Raw genomic sequence first — 19,869 nt, forward strand, 5'->3', positions numbered from 1 at the left:
TCAAGGGGGGACCCCCAAATGAGGGGGGTGGAGCCCAAAATGGGGCTTTGGGGTCCAGGGGGGGATCCCCAAAATCGTGGGGGTGCCAAGGGACCCCAAATTGTGACGGTGACACCCCGGGGGGGGCCCAGAGGACACCAGGAGGTGACAAAAGGGGGTGACAAGGACATGGGGGGTGACAAAAGGTGACAAGGATTTGGGGGGGTGACAAAAGGGGGTGACAAGGACTTAGGGGGGTGACAAGGACATGCGGCATGACAAAAGGTGACAAGGACTTGGGGGGTGACAAGGATGGGGGTGGCAAAAGGGGGTGACAAAAGGTGACAAGGACTTGGGGGGTGACAAGGGGTGACAAAGAAGGGGTGACAAAAGGTGACAAGGATTTGGGGGGGTGACAAAAGGGGGTGACAAGGACTTGGGGGGTGACAAGGATGGGGGTGGCAAAAGGGGGTGACAAAAGGTGACAAGGACTTGGGGGGTGACAAGGGGTGACAAAGAAGGGGTGACAAAAGGTGACAAGGAATTGGGTGACAAAGAAGGGGGTGACAAAAGGTGACAAGGACATGGGGGGTGACAAAAGATGACAAGGACCTGGGGGGATGACAAGAGGGTTAAAAGGACATGGGGGGTGACAAAAGGTGACAAGGACGTGGGAGGTGACAAAAGGTGACAAGGACTTGGGGGGTGACAAAAGGTGACAAGGACTTGGGGGTGACAAAAGGTGACAAGGACTTGGGGGTGACAAGGGGGTGACAAGGATATGATGGGGGTGACAAGGACTTGGGGGGTGACAAAGGAGGCGGTGACAAGGGGGTGACAAGGATGCAGCCGGGAGCTGACGAAGGAAATGGGGAGGCCAGGACGCGGCCGGGAGGTGACAAGGACACTCGGGCCGTGTCCCCAACCAGCCCGAGGCGGGCCCAGCCCGGCGCGTGCCGGTGTCACCCGGTGTCACTCGGTGTCACCCAGGGGAGCGGGCCGCGGCTGTTGACTGCACACAATGCCACACCTGCGGTGGCCCTGTCACCGGAGCCAGCCGCTGTCCCCGGGGGTGTGGGGTGGGGACACAGCCGCGCACGGTGCCACACCCGCGGTGGCCCTGTCCGGTTGTCACCGGCCCCCGGGGCCATTTAACGGCGGTGCCACCGCGGCGGGGAGGGGACACCATGGAGGGGACCCGGGGGACGCGGCTGGAGGAGGCCGAGAGGGAGAGTCTGGTGGGGGCTGTGCATGGAGTGTCCGGACCCGGTACGGGGACACCTGGGGACACTCGGGGACACCTGGGGACACAGGGACAGCCTGGGGACACAGGGACAGCCGGGCATGGGGACCACGATGGCGTTTGTGGCGCTAAAACGGGGACAGTGGGGAGGGGACAGTGAAGGGGACAATGGGGAGGAAGCACTCGGGGGGTGACGGTGACCTGGGGACAACCGCGGGGAGGGGACAGAGATGGGGGAGTACCTGGGGAGGGGACGGGAGAGGACGAGGACCCGGGGACAGGCTTGGGGACAGGAGGGGACAGCGGGGGAAAGTAGCCGGGGGTGGTCGTGGCGACGGGACAGGGATGGGGACAGAGGGGTCCCGGGTGGGGCGGTGACCGCGGGGCTGGCTTGGGGACAAGGGGGGATGCCGGGGGGTGGTGGCCGCGGGCCGGGGTGACAGCGGAGTGTCCCCGCAGTGGTGACAGCCACGCGCATGGCGGGGGCGGCCATGTACGAGCTGGTGCGGGTGGGACACGCGGAGCTCGTGGGGGAGATCATCCGGCTCGATGGGGACATGGCCACGCTCCAGGTGTACGAGGAGACCTGTATCCTGTCCCCGCTGTCCCCGCTGTCCCCTCCCCGCCACCCTTCTGTCCCTCCGACCGCCCCGCGCTGTCCCCGCCACCCCTAAGTGTCCCTTCCTCCTGTCCCCTCCCTGTTCCGACCCTCCCTTCTGCCCCTGAGCATTGTCCCCCGTCCTGTCCTGTCCCCTCTCTTGTCCCCTCCCTGTCCTCCCCACCCTCTCTGTCCCCACCCTGTCCCCTCTTCCTGTCCTGTCCCTTCCCTGTCCCCTCCTTGTCCCTTCATCCTGTCCTGTCCCGCTGTCCCCCCACCCACTCTCCTGGTCCAGTGCCATCTGTCCCCCGTCCTGTCCTCTGTGCCATCTGTCCCCTCCCCGTCCCACCCTGTCCCCCTCGTCCTTTCTTGTACCCCCAGTCCCCGCTGTCCCCCCCCAGTCCCCGCTGTCCCCCCCCAGTCCCCGTGTCCCCACTGTCCCCCTCAGTCCCCGTGCCCCCCCAGTCCCCGTGTCCCCCCCAGCCGGTGCCATCCCGTTGTCCCCGAGCGCGGTGACATTTCCTGAGCGGCCGCAGCGGGGGTGCAGGTTGGGGACCCGGTTCGGCGCACGGGGACGCCGCTGTCGGTGGAGCTGGGTCCGGGCATCCTGGGCTCCATCTTCGACGGGATCCAGCGGCCGCTGCGCGACATCGCCGAGGCCACGCGCAGCATCTACATCCCGCGGGGCACCAACGTCCCCGCGCTGCCGCGACACCTGGCCTGGGACTTTGTCCCCAGCAAGGCCATCCGGGTGCGTGCCACCTCCCTGCAACCCCGTCCTGTCCCTCTGTCCCATCCCTGTCCTGTCCCCCCTTCCCCATCTGTCTTCGCATGCCCTCTGTCACCTTCCTGTCGCCCAGTTCTGTCCCCTCCCAGCTCCTCCATCCCCTTCTTGTCCCCTTATCCTGTCCCCTCCCAGCTCCTCCATCCCCTTCTTGTCCCCTCATCCTGTCCCCCTGTCCCCTCCCAGCTCCTCCATCCCCTTCTTGTCCCCTCATCCTGTCCCCTCCCATCCCCTCCATCCCCTTCTTGTCCCCTCATCCTGTCCCCCTCTCCCCCCCCTCCCCTCTCTGTCCCACTCAAACTGTCCTGCCACATGCTGTATCCGCCTGTCCCCTACCTGTCCCCCCGTCCCTGCCCTGTCCCCTCTGTCCTGTGGCCTCCCTGTCCCCCCATCCTGTCCCTCTGTCCCCTCCTTGACCCCCCTGTCCTGTCCCCTGTCCTTTCTCTGTCCCTCTATCCCCCCTGTCCTGTCCCACTGTCCTTTCCCTGTCCCTCTGTCCCCTCCCTGTCCCCCCTGTCCTGTCCCCTGTCCTTTCCCTGTCCCTCCTGTCCCCCCAGCCCTTCTGTCCCCTTCTTGTCACACTTCTCCTGTTGTCCTCCCCTTGTCCCCCCATCCTGCCCTGTCAACCCCTCTGTCCCCTTTTGTCCCCTCCAGACCTGTCCTGTCCCTGTCATCCTCCACTGCCGCCTCCTTCTGTCCTCCCCTGTCCCCTCCCTGTCCCCCTGCCAGGGAGGGGACCCCAAAAAGGGGGTGGGGACACACTGACACAGGGGACACAGGAGCAGGGGGGCTTTGGGGACACTCTCAGGGACACGGGTGTCACAGAGCCGTGGGGACATTGGGGGACACGGGGGGACACGGGGACAGTGGAGGTCACAGCGACTCGGGGGAAGTGGCGGGGGACACGGGGTACATGAAAGGACACGAGGACAGAACCCGAGTGTCCCTCACGGTGTCGCCGCCGTGTCCCCAGGTCGGGAGCCACGTGACGGGAGGGGACATTTACGGGACGGTGGCGGAGAATTCGCTGCTGCAGCACCGGCTGATGGTCCCGCCCCGCAGCCGCGGCACCGTCACCTACATCGCGCCCCCCGGGCACTACGGCGTGGCGGTGAGCGGGCACCGGCGGCACCGACCGGCGGCACCGACCGGGGGGATTACCGGGATGGACCGGCGCGATTAACGGGACCGACCGGCGGGATTAGCGGGATGGACCGGCGGGATTGACCGGGGGGATTAGCGGGACCGACCGGCGGGATTGACCGGAGGGATTAACGGGACCGACCGGCGGCACCGACCGGGGGGATTAGCGGGATGGACCGGCGGGATTAACGGGATTGACCGGGGGGATTAGCGGGACCGACCGGGGGGACCGACCTGCGGGATCAGACCTCCTGGCCCCCACCCCCTCCGATCCCAATCCCCGTCCCAATCCCTCTGGTGATCCCGATCCTGCTGATCCCGACCTTCCTCCAGCTGATCCCGAGCCCGATGATCCAAATAATCCCAACGATCCTGATCCAAATGATCCCGGGCCAATCCTGGCCTGATCCCGGTTGATCCCGATACCCCTGATCCCAGTGATCCCCATCCCGCTGATCCCGACCCTGCTCCCGCTGATCCCGAGCCCAATGATCCCAGTGATCCCCATCCCGCTGATCCCGACCCTGCTCCCGCTGATCCCGAGCCCAATGATCCCAGTGATCCCCATCCCGCTGATCCCGACCCTGCTCCCGCTGATCCCGATACCCCTGATCCCAGTGATCCCCATCCCGCTGATCCCGACCCTGCTCCCGCTGATCCCGAGCCCAATGATCCCAATAATCCCAACGATCCTGATCCCAGTGATCCCGAGCCAATCCCGGCATGATCCCGACTCCGATCCCGCCTGATCCCAGACTGATCCCGGCTGATCCCGCAGGACGTGGTGCTGGAGCTGGAATTCCAGGGGGTCCGCGAGCCGCTCTCCATGATCCAGGTGTGGCCGGTCCGGCAGGTCCGGCCCGTGGCCGAGAAGCTCCCGGCCAATCACCCCCTGCTGACCGGCCAGAGGGTCCTGGACGCGCTCTTCCCGTAGGGAGCGGGATCGGGATCGGGATTGGGATCGGGATTGGGATCGGGATCGGGATTGGGATTGGGATCGGGATTGGGATCGGGATCGGGATTGGGATCGGGATCGGGATTGGGATCGGGATCGGGATTGGGATCGGGATTGGGATCAGGATCGGGATTGGGATCGGGATCGGGATTGGGATCGGGATTGGGATCGGGATCGGGATTGGGATCGGGATTGGGATCGGGGGGATCGGGATTGGGATCGGGGGCGTGCGCTTTCCCGTAGGGAATGGGATCGGGATCGGGATTGGGATCGGGGGGGTGCGCTTTCCCGTAGGGAATGGGATCGGGATTGGGATCGGGATTGGGATTGGGATCGGGATCGGGGGGGTGCGCTTTTCCCATAGGGAATGGGATCGGGATCGGGATTGGGATCGGGATTGGGATCGGGGGGGTGCGCTTTCCCGTAGGGAATGGGATCGGGATTGGGATTGGGATCGGAATTGGGATTGGGATCGGGATTGGGATCGGGGGGGTGCGCTTTTCCCGTAGGGAATGGGATCGGGATTGGGATTGGGATTGGGATCGGAATTGGGATTGGGATCGGGATTGGGATCGGGATCGGGATCGGGATTGGGATCGGGATTGGGATTGGGATCGGGATCGGGATTGGGATCGGGGGCGTGCGCTTTTCCCGTAGGGAACGGGAGCGGGATTGGGAACGGGAGTGGGGAGTACACAGTTCCCATAAGGAATGGGATCGGGATCGGGGGGGGTGCGCTGTTCCCATAAGGAATGGGATCGGGATCGGGGGGGGTGCGCTGTTCCCATAAGGAATGGGATCGGGATCGGGGGGGGGTGCGCTGTTCCCATAAGGAATGGGATCAGGATCAGGACTGGGGAGTACACTGTTCCCATAAGGAATGTGACTGGGATCAGGATTTGGGAGTACACTGTTCCCACAAGGAATGGGATCAGGATCAGGACTGGGGAGTACACTGTTCCCATAAGGAATGTGACTGGGATCAGGATTTGGGAGTACACTGTTCCCACAAGGAATGGGATCGGGATCAGGGGGGGTACGCTGTTCCCATAAGGAATGGGATCAGGATCAGGACTGGGGAGTACACTGTTCCCATAAGGAATGTGACTGGGATCAGGATTTGGGAGTACACAGTTCCCATAAGGAATGGGATCGGGATCAGGGGGGGTACGCTGTTCCCATAAGGAATGGGATCAGGATCAGGACTGGGGAGTACACTGTTCCCATAAGGAATGTGACTGGGATCAGGATTTGGGAGTACACTGTTCCCACAAGGAATGGGATCGGGATCAGGACTGGGGGGTACACTGTTCCCATAAGGAATGACTGGGATCAGGATTTGGGAGTACACTGTTCCCATAAGGAATGGGATCGGGATCAGGGAGGATGCGCTGTTCCCTTAGGGAATGGGATCAGGATTGGGATCGGGGGATTGCTGATCCCGTCGGGAGTGGGATTGGGGGATTGCGCCGCTCCCACAGGGATCCGGGGGAGGGAGAAGGGTGGGATTGGGGTGGGAGGGATGTGGGACAAAGTGGGGAGGGAGGGACGGGAACAGGGACAGGGATGGGGATGGGGACAGGGACGGGGATGGGGACAAGGACAGGGACGGGGATGGGATTGGGGACAGGGAAAGACGAAGTTGGGGACAGGGATGGGGACAGGGAAACAGGACGGGACAGGGACAGGGATGGGGACGGCGATGGGGACAGGCACGGGGTGGCTCCGGGGTCCCAGTGCCACCCCCGTGCCGTGTCCCCGTGTCCCCAGGTGTGTCCAGGGGGGCACCACGGCCATCCCGGGCGCGTTCGGCTGCGGGAAGACGGTGATTTCCCAATCCCTGTCCAAGTATTCCAACAGTGACGTCATCGTCTACGTGGGCTGCGGCGAGCGCGGCAACGAAATGTCCGAGGTGCTGCGGGACTTCCCCGAGGTGACACCGCCACACGCGACACGCGGGGACAGCGGGGTGGCAGGGCAGTGACAGTGACACCGGTGTTCATGGGGGGTCCTCAGTGACTTCCCCGAGGTGACACCGTGACACGGGGGTGACAGCGGGGTGGCAGGGCAGTGACAGTGACACCGGTGTTCATGGGGGGTCCTCAGTGACTTCCCCGAGGTGACACCGTGACACGGGGGTGACAGCGGGGTGGCAGGGCAGTGACAGTGACACCGGTGTTCATGGGGCGTACTCAGTGGCGTCCCCGAGGTGACACCGTGACACGGGGGGTGGCAGGGGAGTGACAGTGACACCGGTGTCCATGGGCGGGCCTCAGTGACTTCCCCGAGGTGACACCGCCACACGGGGGGTGGCAGGGGGGTGGCATGGAGGGGCCAGGAGGTGACAGTGCCCAGCTGGCCGTGGAGGTTGGTGGCAGGGCTGTCCCATGATGACACAGGGGTGGCACAGGGAGGTGGCACGTGGTGACAATGTGGCACCGGTGTCCCCAGCTGACCATGGAGGTTGGTGGCCGCTCCGAGTCCATCATGAAGCGCACGACGCTCGTGGCCAACACGTCCAACATGCCGGTGGCCGCCCGAGAGGCCTCCATCTACACCGGTGTGTGACAGGGACACTGGGGACAGGGACACGGGGGTGTGACAGGGACACGGGGGACAGGGACACTGGGGACAGGGACACTGGGGTGTGACAGGGACACTGGGGACAGGGACACTGGGGTGTGACAGGGACACGGGGGTGTGACAGGGACACTGGGGACAGGGACACTGGGGTGTGACAGGGACACTGGGGACAGGGACACTGGGGATAGGGACATGTGTGTGTGACAGGGACATGGGGGACAGGGACACTGGGGACAGGGACACGGGGGTGTGACAGGGACACGGGGGTGTGACAGGGACACTGGGGACAGGGACACTGGGGATAGGGACATGTGTGTGTGACAGGGACATGGGGGACAGGGACACGGGGGACAGGGACACTGGGGTGTGACAGGGACACTGGGGACAGGGACACTGGGGATAGGGACATGTGTGTGTGACAGGGACATGGGGGACAGGGACACGGGGGACAGGGACACTGGGGTGTGACAGGGACACTGGGGACAGGGACACGGGGGTGTGACAGGGACACTGGGGACAGGGACATGTGTGTGTGACAGGGACACGGGGGGGACAGGGACACTGGGGATAGGGACATGTGTGTGTGACAGGGACATGGGGGACAGGGACACGGGGGTGTGACAGGGACACTGGGGACAGGGACACTGGGGACAGGGACACGGGGGACAGGGACACTGGGGTGTGACAGGGACACTGGGGACAGGGACACGGGGGTGTGACAGGGACACTGGGGACAGGGACATGTGTGTGTGACAGGGACACGGGGGACAGGGACACGGGGGACAGGGACACGGGGGACAGGGACACTGGGGACAGGGACATGTGTGTGTGACAGGGACATGGGGGACAGGGACACGGGGGACAGGGACACTGGGGACAGGGACACTGGGGTGTGACAGGGACATGTGTGTGACAAGGATCACGCTGTCCCTCACGTGTGACACGTGTGACACCTTGCACACTCGTGTGACACCTTGCACACTCGTGTGACAGGGATCACGCTGTCCCTCACGTGTGACACGTGTGACAGTCCTTGCACACTCGTGTGACAGGGATCACGCTCTCCGAGTACTTTCGGGACATGGGCTTGCACAGCTGCCTCCTGGCCGACTCCACCTCGCGCTGGGCCGAGGCGCTCCGGGAGATCTCGGGGCGCCTGGCGGAGATGCCGGCGGGTGAGACCCCAAAATCCCGGGACTAGAGACCCCAAAATCCCGGGACTGGAGACCCCAAAATCCCGGGACTGGAGACCCCAAAATCCCGGGACTGGAGACCCCAAATCCCGGGACTGGAGACCCCAAAATCCCGGGACTGGAGACCCCAAAATCCCGGGAATTCAGGGCAAAACGGGACCCCAGGGAATGGGGAGGGGTTGAGGAACCCCCAAATCCTGGGATTGGGAACCCCCAAAATCCCGGGATTTGGGGGTGAAGGGGCCTGGACACACAAGGAGGAGCTGCCGGACCCCCAGAGGGGCCCTGGGGCATGGGGGTGACAGGGGGTGACAGCCGTGTCCCCAGAGAGGTGACAGCCATGTGCCCAGGGGTGACAGCCGTGTCCCTGGGGGGTGACAGCAGATCCTGGGGATGACAGGAGGTGACAGCCGTGTCCCCAGGAGGTGACAGCTGTGTCCCTGTGGGTGACAGCGGTGTTTCCAGGGGGTGACAGCCATGTCCCCGGGGAGGTGACAGCAGTGTCCCCAGGAGGTGACAGCCGTGTCCCCAGGAGGTGACAGTGGTGTCCCCAGGAGGTGACAGCCATGTCCCCAGGAGGTGACAGCGGTGTCCCCAGGAGGTGACAGTGGTGTCCCCAGGAGGTGACAGTGGTGTCCCCAGGAGGTGACAGCGGTGTCCCCAGGAGGTGACAGCCGTGTCCCCAGGAGGTGACAGTGGTGTCCCCAGGAGGTGACAGTGGTGTCCCCAGGAGGTGACAGTGGTGTCCCCAGGAGGTGACAGCCGTGTCCCCCCGCAGACAGCGGGTACCCCGCGTACCTCGGGGCCCGCCTGGCCTCGTTCTACGAGCGCGCGGGGCGGGCGCGGTGCCTGGGGACCCCCGAGCGCGAGGGCAGCGTCAGCATCGTCGGAGCGTGAGTGTCCCCGTGTCCCCGTGTCCCCATGTCCCCATGTCCCCGTGTCACCGTGTCCCTGTGAGTGTCCCCATGTCCCCATGTCCCCGTGTCCCCATGTCCCCGTGTCACCATGTCACCATGTTCCCGTGAGTGTCCCCATGTGTGTCCCCATGTCCCCATGAGTGTCCCCTTGTCCCCGTGTCACCATGTCCCCATGTCCCCGTGTCACCGTGTCCCTGTGAGTGTCCCCGTGTCCCCATGTCCCCGTGTCCCCATGTCACCATGTCCCCGTGTCCCCATGTCCCCGTGTCCCCGTGTCACCATGTCCCCATGTCACCATGTCACCATGTCACCATGTCACCGTGTCACCGTGAGTGTCCCCATGTCACCATGTCCCCATGTCCCCATGTCACCATGTCACCGTGTCACCGTGTCACCGTGAGTGTCCCCATGTCACCATGTCCCCATGTCCCCATGTCACCATGTCACCATGTCACCGTGTCACCGTGTCCCTGTGAGTGTCCCCATGTCCCCATGTCACCATGTCACCATGTCACCGTGTCACCGTGTCACCGTGAGTGTCCCCATGTCCCCATGTCACCATGTCACCATGTCACCATGTCACTGTGTCACCGTGTCACCGTGAGTGTCCCCATGTCCCCATGTCACCATGTCACCATGTTCCCGTGAGTGTCCCCATGTGTGTCCCCATGTCCCCATGTCACCATGTCACTGTGTCCCCGTGAGTGTCCCCATGTCACCATGTCATCGTGTCCCCATGTCCCCATGTCCCTGTGAGTGTCCCCATGAGTGTCCCCATGTCCCTGTGAGTGTCCCCATGTGTGTCCCCATGAGTGTCCCCGTGTCCCCGGGGAGGAGACAAGGGCGGGGGGACCCCCCTGCGCACCCCCAGCTCACCCGGGCCCCCCGCAGGGTGTCCCCCCCCGGAGGGGATTTCTCGGATCCCGTCACCTCGGCCACGCTGGGGATCGTGCAGGTGAGGGGACACGGGGGACACGGGGGACAGAGGGGACACGGGGGACAGAGGGGGACAGAGGGGACAGAGGGGGACAGAGGGGTCACGGGGGACAGAGGGGACAGAGGGGTCACGGGGGACAGAGGGGACACGGGGGACAGAGGGGACAAGGGGGACAGAGGGGACAGAGGGGCCAGGGGGGACAGAGGGGTCACGGGGACACGGGGGACACGGGGACACGGGGGACACGGGGGACACAGGGGACAGCGTGGCCGGGGTGTGAGTAGGACAGGGACACACCCGGGGAGGGGACACGGGGGGCACAGGAAAGGGGACAGGGACAGGCTGGGGGACATGGGGGTGACATTGCCGGGTATTCTGGGGGGATGAGAAGCTCAGGGACAGGCTGGGTGACCCGGAGGTGACATTCCCAACCCGGGGGTGACACAAGGTGACACTGGGTGACCCGAGGTTGACACTGGGTGACACTGGGTGACCCGAGGTGACAGTGGGTGACTCGAAGGTGACAGTGGGTGACCCGGGGGTGACACTGGGTGACCCGAGGTTGACACTGGGTGACACTGGGTGACCCGAGGTTGACACTGGGTGACCCGGGGGTGACAATGGGTGACCCGGGGGTGACACCGGGTGACACTGGGTGACCCGGGGGTGACACTGGGTGACCCGAGGTTGACACTGGGTGACACTGGGTGACCCGAGGTTGACACTGGGTGACCCGGGGGTGACAATGGGTGACCCGGGGGTGACAATGGGTGACACTGGGTGACCCGGGGGTGACACTGGGTGACCCGGGGGTGACAGTGGGTGACCCGGGGGTGACACTGGGTGACGCAGGGTGACGCAGGGTGACCCGGGGGTGACAGTGGGTGACCCGGGGGTGACACTGGGTGACTCGAAGGTGACACTGGGTGACCCGGGGGTGACAGTGGGTGACCCGGAGGTGACCCTGGGTGACAGTGGGTGACCCGGGGGTGACAGTGGGTGACCCGGGGGTGACCCTGGGTGACCCGGGGGTGACAGTGGGTGACACTGGGGTGACACTGGGTGACCCGAGGTTGACCCTGGGTGACCCGGGGGTGACAGTGGGTGACCCGGGGGGTGACCCTGGGTGACCCGGGGTGACGCGGGGTGACACTGGGTGACACTGGCAGGTGTTCTGGGGGCTGGACAAGAAGCTGGCGCAGCGCAAACACTTCCCCTCGGTGAACTGGCTCATCTCGTACTCGCGGTACCTGCGGGCGCTGGAGCCGCACTACGAGCGCGCCCACCCCGAGCTGCCCGCGCTGCGCGACCGCGCCCGCCGCATCCTGCAGGAGGAGGAGGAGCTGGCCGAGATCGTGCAGCTCGTGGGAAAGGTGCGATTTGGGGGGTTTATGGGGTCTGGGATGTGGGGTCGGGGTCAGGGATGTGGGGTCAGGGATCCTGCAGGAGGAGGAGCTGGCCGAGATCGTGCAGCTCGTGGGAAAGGTGCGATTTGGGGGGTTTGTGGGGTCTGGGATATGGGATATGGGGTCAGGGATCCTGCAGGAGGAGGAGCTGGCCGAGGTCGTGCAGCTCGTGGGAAAGGTGCGATTGGGGTTTGTGGGGTCAGGGGATGTGGGGTTTGTGGGGTCAGGGATCCTGCAGGAGGAGGAGCTGGCCGAGATCGTGCAGCTCGTAGGAAAGGTGCGATTTGGGGGGTTTATGGGGTCTGGGATGTGGGGTTGGGGTCAGGGATATGGGGTCTGGGATCCTGCAGGAGGAGGAGCTGGCCGAGATCGTGCAGCTCGTGGGAAAGGTGCGATTGGGGTTTGTGGGGTCAGGGGATGTGGGGTTTGTGGGGTCAGGGATCCTGCAGGAGGAGGAGGAGCTGGCCGAGATCGTGCAGCTCGTGGGAAAGGTGCGATTTGGGGGTTTATGGGGTCTGGGATGTGGGGTTGGGGTCAGGGATATGGGGTCAGGGATCCTGCAGGAGGAGGAGCTGGCCGAGGTCGTGCAGCTCGTGGGAAAGGTGCGATTGGGGGATTTGTGGGGTCTCTGGGGACTGGGATGTGGGGTCTGGGATGTGGGGTCTGGGATCCTGCAGGAGGAGCAGGCTGGCCATGGTGCAGCTCGTGGGCAAGGTGGGACTCGTGGGATTTGTGGTGTTTATGGGGTCTGGGATGTGGGATATGGGATATGGGGTTGGGGTCAGGGATATGGGATGTGGGGTCTGGGATGTGGGATATGGGATATGGGATGAGGGATGTGGGATGAGGGATATGGGATATGGGATATGGGATATGGGATGAGGGATATGGGATGAGGGATGTGGGATATGGGATATGGGATGAGGGATATGGGATGAGGGATATGGGATATGGGATATGGGATATGGGATGAGGGATATGGGATATGGGATGAGGGATGTGGGATATGGGATGAGGGATGTGGGATATGGGATATGGGATATGGGATGAGGGATATGGGATGAGGGATATGGGATGAGGGATGTGGGATATGGGATATGGGATGAGGGATATGGGATGGGGGATGTGGGATATGGGATGGGCGATGGGGGACATGAGATATGGGATATGGGATGAGGGATATGGGATGAGGGATATGGGATATGGGATATGGGATGAGGGATGAGGGATGTGGGATGAGGGATATGGGATATGGGATGAGGGATGTGGGATGAGGGATATGGGATATGGGATATGGGATGAGGGATGTGGGATGAGGGATGTGGGATGAGGGATGAGGGATATGGGATATGGGATATGGGATGTGGGATATGGGATATGGGATGAGGGATGTGGGATGAGGGATGTGGGATATGGGATATGGGATATGGGATGAGGGATATGGGATGAGGGATGTGGGATATGGGATATGGGATGAGGGATATGGGATGAGGGATATGGGATATGGGATGAGGGATATGGGATGAGGGATATGGGATATGGGATGAGGGATATGGGATATGGGATATGGGATATGGGATATGGGATGAGGGATGAGGGATATGGGATGAGGGATATGGGATATGGGATGAGGGATGTGGGATGAGGGATATGGGATATGGGATGAGGGATGCGGGATGAGGGATATGGGATATGGGATGTGGGGTCTGGGATGAGGGCTCCGGGAAGGGGTCCTGGCGCGGGCAGTGCCGGGACCCCGCTGTCCCCCGCAGGCGTCGCTGGCCGAAGGTGACAAAGTGACGCTGGAGGTGGCCAAACTGCTCAAGGACGATTTCCTGCAGCAGAACGGATACTCGGCCTACGACCGGTACCGGGACCCCCGGGACCCCCAACCCTGACCCCAACTCTGACCCCCAACTCTGACCCCCAAACTCTGACCCCAACCCTGACCCCCAACCCTGACCCCAACCCTGACCCCAACTCTGACCCCAAACTCTGACCCCAAACTCTGACCCCCAACTCTGACCCCCAACTCTGACCCCAACCCTGACCCCCAACCCTGACCCCAAACTCTGACCCCCAACTCTGATCCCCAACCCTGACCCCAACCCTGACCCCCAACTCTGACCCCCCTAACTCCCTCCCTGACCCCCCAAACCCCCCACCCTGACCCCCCCAGACCCTCCCTGACCCCCCCAAAGTTCTGCCTCTTCTACAACACCATGGACATGCTGCACCCTGACACCCCCAACCCCCTCCTGACCCCCTTAATCCCCTCCCTGACCCCCCAGATCCCCCCAAATTCCCTACCCTGCCCCCCAAACCCCCTCCCTGAGCCCCCCGGGACCCCCCCCAGGTTCTGCCCGTTCTACAGGACCGTGGGCATGCTGCACCCTGCCCCACCCTAATCCCCTTTAGCCTCCTCCTGACCCCCCAGATCCCCCCAAACCCCCACCCTGACCCCCCCCCCGACCCCCCCTGGGCCCCCCGGGCCCCCCCCCAGGTTCTGCCCGTTCTACAAGACCGTGGGCATGCTGCACCCTGACCCACCCTAATCCCCTTTAACCTCCTCCTGACCCCCCAGATCCCCCCAAACCCCCACCCTGACCCCCCCCCAGACCCTCCCTGAGCCCCCCGGGACCCCCCCCAGGTTCTGCCCGTTCTACAAGACCGTGGGCATGCTGCAGAACCTGGTCACCTTCTACGAGCTGGCTCGGGGGGCGGTGGAGGGCGCGGGCCCCGAGGAGCAGCGTGTCACCTGGGCCACCATCCGCGAGGGGCTCGGTGACATCCTGTACCGCCTGAGCGCCATGAAGTTCAAGGTGGGGGTCCGGGGGGGCGAGACCCCCGTGGGAGGGGTCCTAGGGGAAGGTTAAGGGGGATTGGGGGTCCCACCTGAAGGTTAAAGGGGGGGAAAGGGGTGAGAGACCCCGCTGGGGGGGTCCCACATAAAGGTTAAAGGTGGGGAGGGGGTGTCAGACCCTCCTGGGGGTCCCACGTGGAGGTTAAAAGTGGGGAGGGGGTGTCAGACCCTCCTGGGGGTCCCACGTGGAGGTTAAAAGTGGGGAGGGGGTGTCAGACCCTCCTGGGGGTCCCACGTGGAGGTTAAAGGTGGGGAGGGGGTGTCAGACCCTCCTGGGGGTCCCACGTGGAGGTTAAAGGTGGGGTTGGGGGGCGAGACCCCCACTGGGGGGGACCTAGGGGAAGGTTAAAGGGGGGGAAGTGGGGCAGAGACCCCCGTGGGGGGGTCCTGGGTGGGTCAGGGGGGGCGAGACCCCCATTGGGGAGGGGTCCCGTGTGAAGGCCGGGGTGGGGGGAGGGGGGACACCCTTCTGGGGGGGACAGGGGGTGACCCCGCTGTGTCCCCGCGTCCCTTGTGACGGGTGGGGTCCCGCAATAAACCCCGGGTGGATTTTTGGGGTGTGGGTGCCCCGGGGGGTGTCCGGGGTGACCCCCGGGGTGACCCCCGCGTGTCCCCCGCGTGTCCCCCGCGTCGCCAGGACCCGGTGAAGGACGGCGAGGAGCAGATCCTGGCGTCCTACGCGCAGCTCCAGGAGGAGATGGTGGCGGCCTTCCGCAACCTGGGGGACTGAGGGGGACACCGGGGGGACAGGATGGGGGACTGAGGGGGACACCGGGGGGACAGGGGGGGGGGGGCACCGTGGGGACAGGATGGGGGACACCGGGGGGACAGGATAGGGGACACCGTGGGAACAGGATGGGGGACACCGGGGGGACAGGAGGGGGGACACCGGGGGGACAGGATAGGGGACACCGTGGGAACAGGATGGGGGACACCGGGGGGACAGGAGGGGGGAGACAGGGGGGACAGAGGGGGGACTGAGGGGGACAACGGGGGGACACCGGGGGGACTGAGGGGGACAGAGGGGGGGGACAGGACAGGGGACACCGTGGGGACAGGATGGGGGTCACCGGGGGGACAGGATAGGGGACACCGTGGGGACAGCAGGGGGGACTCCGCGGGGACAGAGGGGGGGACACCGTGGGGAGACCGAGGGGACAGAGGGGGGGACAGCGTGGGGCCACCGGGGGGACAGAGGGGGGGTCCGGACAGAATGGGGGACACCATGGGGACAGGAGGGGGGGACACCGTGGGGGGGTCCGGACACCGTGGGGGGGTCAGGACAGGATGGGGGGTCCCCCTGGGGTCCCGAATAAAGGGCCGGTGGTGGCACTTGAGCTCCAGGTGTGGCTTTCCCCGAGCACGGCGGGAGAGCCCGGTGTCCCCCCCCGGGCGGGTGACACTGGGGGGGTGGCACTGGAGGGGTGACATCGAGGGGGTGACATCGAGGGGGTGACACTGGGGGGTGGCACTGGGGGGTCCCTTCCTGCGCCGGGGGTCCCGGGGGCGGTGATGGGGTGGGGGTGGGGTTGGGCTGTTGCGACATCGGGGGACAGGAACACCCTGAGAGGGTGGGGGGGCCACACCCTGGTGGGGGGGGACGACAGGGACACCCTGGATGGGACATGGGGACACCTCGTGTGGGACACGGGGGTGACAGGGACACCCTGGGGGCCCCGGGGGGCTCTGCAGGATTTGGGGGTGCAGCCCCCCCCTCCCCCCCGAGGTACCCCCTGCAGTCCCCCCTGCTCCGGTATCATCATCATTGTCACCGTCATTGTCACCGTCATTGTCACCACTGTCCTCCTGCTGCCACCGGCCCGCGGGCACTGACACCTGTGTGTGTCCCCAGTGTCCCCATCCCCAGTGTCCGCAGTGTCCTCCCGCCCCCGGTGTCCCCTTTGTCCTCCACATCCCAGTGTCCCCATGTCCCCATGTCCCCAATGTCCCCGGTGTCCTTGTCCCCTTGACCCCAATGTCTCCAGTGTCCCCGCTGTCCCCCACGTCCCCAGTGTCCCATCCCAGTGTCCCCGCTGTCCCCATGTCCCCTCTCCAGCCGGGTCCGGGCTGGCCCTGCCCGCGGGGATGTCACCCGCTGTCCCCAAGGCGCTGTCGGGACCCGTCTGTGTCGCCGTCCCCCCTCCCCCGCGGTGTCACCCGGCTGGGGACAAGCTCGTGCCACCTCGCTCGTGCCACCTCAGCAGCCACCCAGAGCCTTCCCCCTTTGTGTCCCCAACAATGGCAGGGCCACGTGCCAGGGGCCCTGTCCCCTCCCGGGGGACAGCGCGGGGACACGGGGACAGGTGGCCATGGGGCAGCGGCACAGCGGCTGCTGAAGGCGGGTGAGTGCCGGGGGGGCTGTCCCCGATGTCCCCAATGTCCCCGGTGTCCCCCAGTGTCCCCCAATGTCCCAAATGTCCCCGGTGTCCCCCAATGTCCCCGACGTCCCCGGTGTCCCCCAGTGTCCCCGATGTCCCCACCCCTGGGTCCCCTTTCCGGTGTCCCCCTCCTCTGCAGAGGGTCCCCGTGTCCCCAGAGGTGCCACCCCCGTGTAGCCCCTAACCCCAGGAATGTCCCCATGGGTGTCCCCAACATCCCTCGGAGATGCCACCCCCCACGTAGCCCCACGGCTGTCCCCACGCTGTCCCCACGCTTTCCCCGTGTCCCCACTGCTGTCCCTGCCGCTGTCCCCGTGCCCCTCAGAGATGTCCCCAGGGCTGTCCCCACGTTCCCCAGAGATGTCCCCACTGCTGTCCTCGTGTCCCTGCCGCTGTCCCCGTGTCCCCACGCTGTCCCCGTGTCCCCGCAGGGATGCCGGTGGCCGGGGGGCTGCTGTGCGGGGCCAGTGGCCTGGCCCTGCTGGTGGCCGCCACCGCCACCCATTTCTGGGTGCAGCGCCGGGCTCCGGGGGGCACGGCCAGCCTGGGGCTGTGGCACGGCTGCCTCGGGGGACAGTGCCACCCCCACGCCACCACCCCAGGTACGCCCGGGGGCTCCAGCAGGGCGGGAATTTGGGGGGGGGTCCATCCCTGCACTGAGCCGTCCCCAAAATCCCCACCCCGCGGCGTCCCCTGGGGGTGTCCCCCGTGTCCCCTCCCCTCCAGAGGGTCCCACCCGCGAGTAACCCACGACCCCAGAGCTGTCCCCACGGGTGTCCCCACGCAGGGTGGGCATTTGGGGGGTGTCACCCCGCGTGTCCCCGCGGTGTCCCCAAGCCGTGTCCCCCTCCCCAGCCCTCCTGGAGGCCACGCGGGTGCTGATGCTGCTCTCGGTGGTCGCCGCCGCCGCCGGTCTCGCCCTGGGCCTGTCCGTGGGGACCGGCGGGGGCCGGCGGGCGCGGACACGAGTGGCCGGGGCCACCCTGCTGCTGGCGGGTACGTGGGGACACCCGGGGGGGTTTGGGGACTGTCCCCATGGCTGGGCTGAGCGGGGACGGCGCTCGGCTGGGTGAGAATTTGGGGGGCGGCAGTGAGCGGAGCCCCCCGGGCTGAGCCCCCCGCGCCCCCCCAGGGCTGCTGGCGCTGCTGGGGCTCGGGCTGGGCTCGGGGGGGACCCTGGAGCTGCTGGGGCCGCTCCGCAGCTCCTGGAGCTTCTCCTGGTCCTCCATGCTGGGCTGGGCGGGCGCGGCGCTGCTGGGCTCGGCAGGTACCGGGGGAACGGGGGGTGCGGGATTTGGGGTGCGGGATTGGGGTGCGGGATTGGGGTCAGGGGGATTGGGGTGCGGGATTGGGGTCAGGGGGATTGGGGGTACGGGAATGGGGGGTGCGGGATTAGGGGGTGAGGGATTGGGGTACGGGATTGGGGTCAGGGGGATTGGGGATCAGGGGGATTGGGGGTGCGGGATTGGAGTCAGGGGAATTGGGGTGCGGGAAAGGGGTGCGGGATTAGGGGGTGAGGGATTGGGGTACGGGATTGGGGTCAGGGGGATTGGGGTGTGGGATTGGGGTGTGGGATTGGGGTGCGGGATTGGGGGGTGCGGGATTAGGGGGTGAGGGATTGGGGGTGCGGGATTGGAGTCAGGGGAATTGGGGTGCGGGATTGGGGTGCGGGATTGGGGTCAGGGGGATTGGGGTGCGGGGTTGGGGTGCGGGATTGGGGTCAGGGGGATTGGGGGTACGGGAATGGGGGTGCGGGACTGGGGTGCGGGATTGGGGGGTGCGGGATTAGGGGGTGAGGGATTGGGGTACGGGATTGGGGTCAGGGGGATTGGGGATCAGGGGGATTGGGGATCAGGGGGATTGGGGATCAGGGGGATTGGGGGTGCGGGATTGGGGTGTGGGATTGGGGGTGCGGGGGATTGGCGTGCGGGATTGGGGTCAGGGGGATTTGGGATCAGGGGGATTGGGGTACGGGAATGGGGGACCGGGATTGGGGGGTACGGGATTTGGGGTACGGGGTTGTGGGTACGGGAATGGGGGACCGGGATTGGGGTGCGGGATTTGGGGTACAGGAATGGGGGACCGGGATTGGGGGGTATGGGATTTGGGGTACGGGGTTGTGGGTACAGGAATGGGGGTACGGGATTTGGGGTACGGGGTTGGGGGTACAGGAATGGGGGTACGGGATTTGGGGTACGGGACTGGGGACTCGGGATTGGGGTCAGGGGGATTGGGGTGCGGGATTGGGGTGCGGGATCGGGGGCTCGGGATTGGGGTCAGAGGGATTGGTGGGTCGGGGGAATTGGGGGGTCACGGGAGTTGGGGGCTCCATCCCTGCGCTGAGCTGTGCTCGGGCTCTGTAGTCGGTGGGATTTCGCCTCCCCCTCCCCATTTTTTGGGGGTAATTTTGGGGTTCCCAAATCCCTTCCTCGCCCCCCTAAGCCCCCCATATTTTACCCACCCCCCAACCCCCAGGGCTTTTCCACCTTTGTGCCGCTTCCAAGGATCCGTCCCCGCAGAGCTCGGAAGTTGGGGAGTCCTGAGGGGTCCTGGGAGGGGGGTCCCCGTTTCCCCCCCTCAATTTTGGGGTCCCCCGGGTGTGGTCACTGCTGTGCTGAGCTGGGTCCGGCCTGTGCTGATCCCCCCTCCCTCCCCTTTCCCGTTTTCCCCCCTTTTTCACCCATTTTGCTGTGCCAATAAATGCCGCCCCCCCAAACTCCCCGTGGGGTCCGCGGGAATTTGGGGATCCCAAAACTTTTGGGGGTGTCGGTGACAGCCCCCAGCCCCCCCTCCCCAGGTGTGGGAAGGAGCTGGGATATGGTGGGGGGCACTGGGGGGCAAATGGGAAGGATTTGGGGGGCACTGGGAGCACTGGTGAGGGGCGGGAATG

General features: G+C 65.5%; 2 protein-coding genes across 2 annotated transcripts; both read left to right on the forward strand.

Annotated features, from left to right (window-relative positions):
* Window positions 1-1,133: 1,133 nt before the first annotated feature.
* Window positions 1,134-15,373, forward strand: LOC102106908 (V-type proton ATPase catalytic subunit A-like). Its single transcript, XM_088068591.1, has 14 exons — window positions 1,134-1,248; window positions 1,682-1,810; window positions 2,357-2,571; window positions 3,578-3,715; window positions 4,526-4,677; window positions 6,473-6,635; window positions 7,154-7,262; window positions 8,338-8,460; window positions 9,257-9,371; window positions 10,287-10,350; window positions 11,502-11,705; window positions 13,511-13,605; window positions 14,389-14,560; window positions 15,239-15,373. Exons 1-14 carry the CDS (start codon window positions 1,167-1,169, stop codon window positions 15,329-15,331), a joined length of 1,854 nt encoding a protein of 617 aa, XP_087924717.1. The 5' UTR covers window positions 1,134-1,166; the 3' UTR covers window positions 15,332-15,373.
* Window positions 15,374-16,171: 798 nt separating this feature from the next.
* LIM2 (lens intrinsic membrane protein 2) lies at window positions 16,172-19,695 on the forward strand. Its single transcript, XM_088068576.1, has 5 exons — window positions 16,172-16,943; window positions 17,411-17,581; window positions 17,835-17,975; window positions 18,112-18,246; window positions 19,455-19,695. The coding sequence occupies exons 1-5, from the start codon at window positions 16,577-16,579 to the stop codon at window positions 19,520-19,522; spliced, it is 882 nt and encodes a 293-aa protein (XP_087924702.1). The 5' UTR covers window positions 16,172-16,576; the 3' UTR covers window positions 19,523-19,695.
* Window positions 19,696-19,869: the final 174 nt, after the last annotated feature.

This window comes from Pseudopodoces humilis, chromosome 31 (assembly GCF_049639895.1).
Source record: "Pseudopodoces humilis isolate 2021_Gansu_Grassland_sample_001 chromosome 31, ASM4963989v1, whole genome shotgun sequence".
Taxonomy (NCBI): Eukaryota; Metazoa; Chordata; class Aves; order Passeriformes; family Paridae; genus Pseudopodoces; species Pseudopodoces humilis.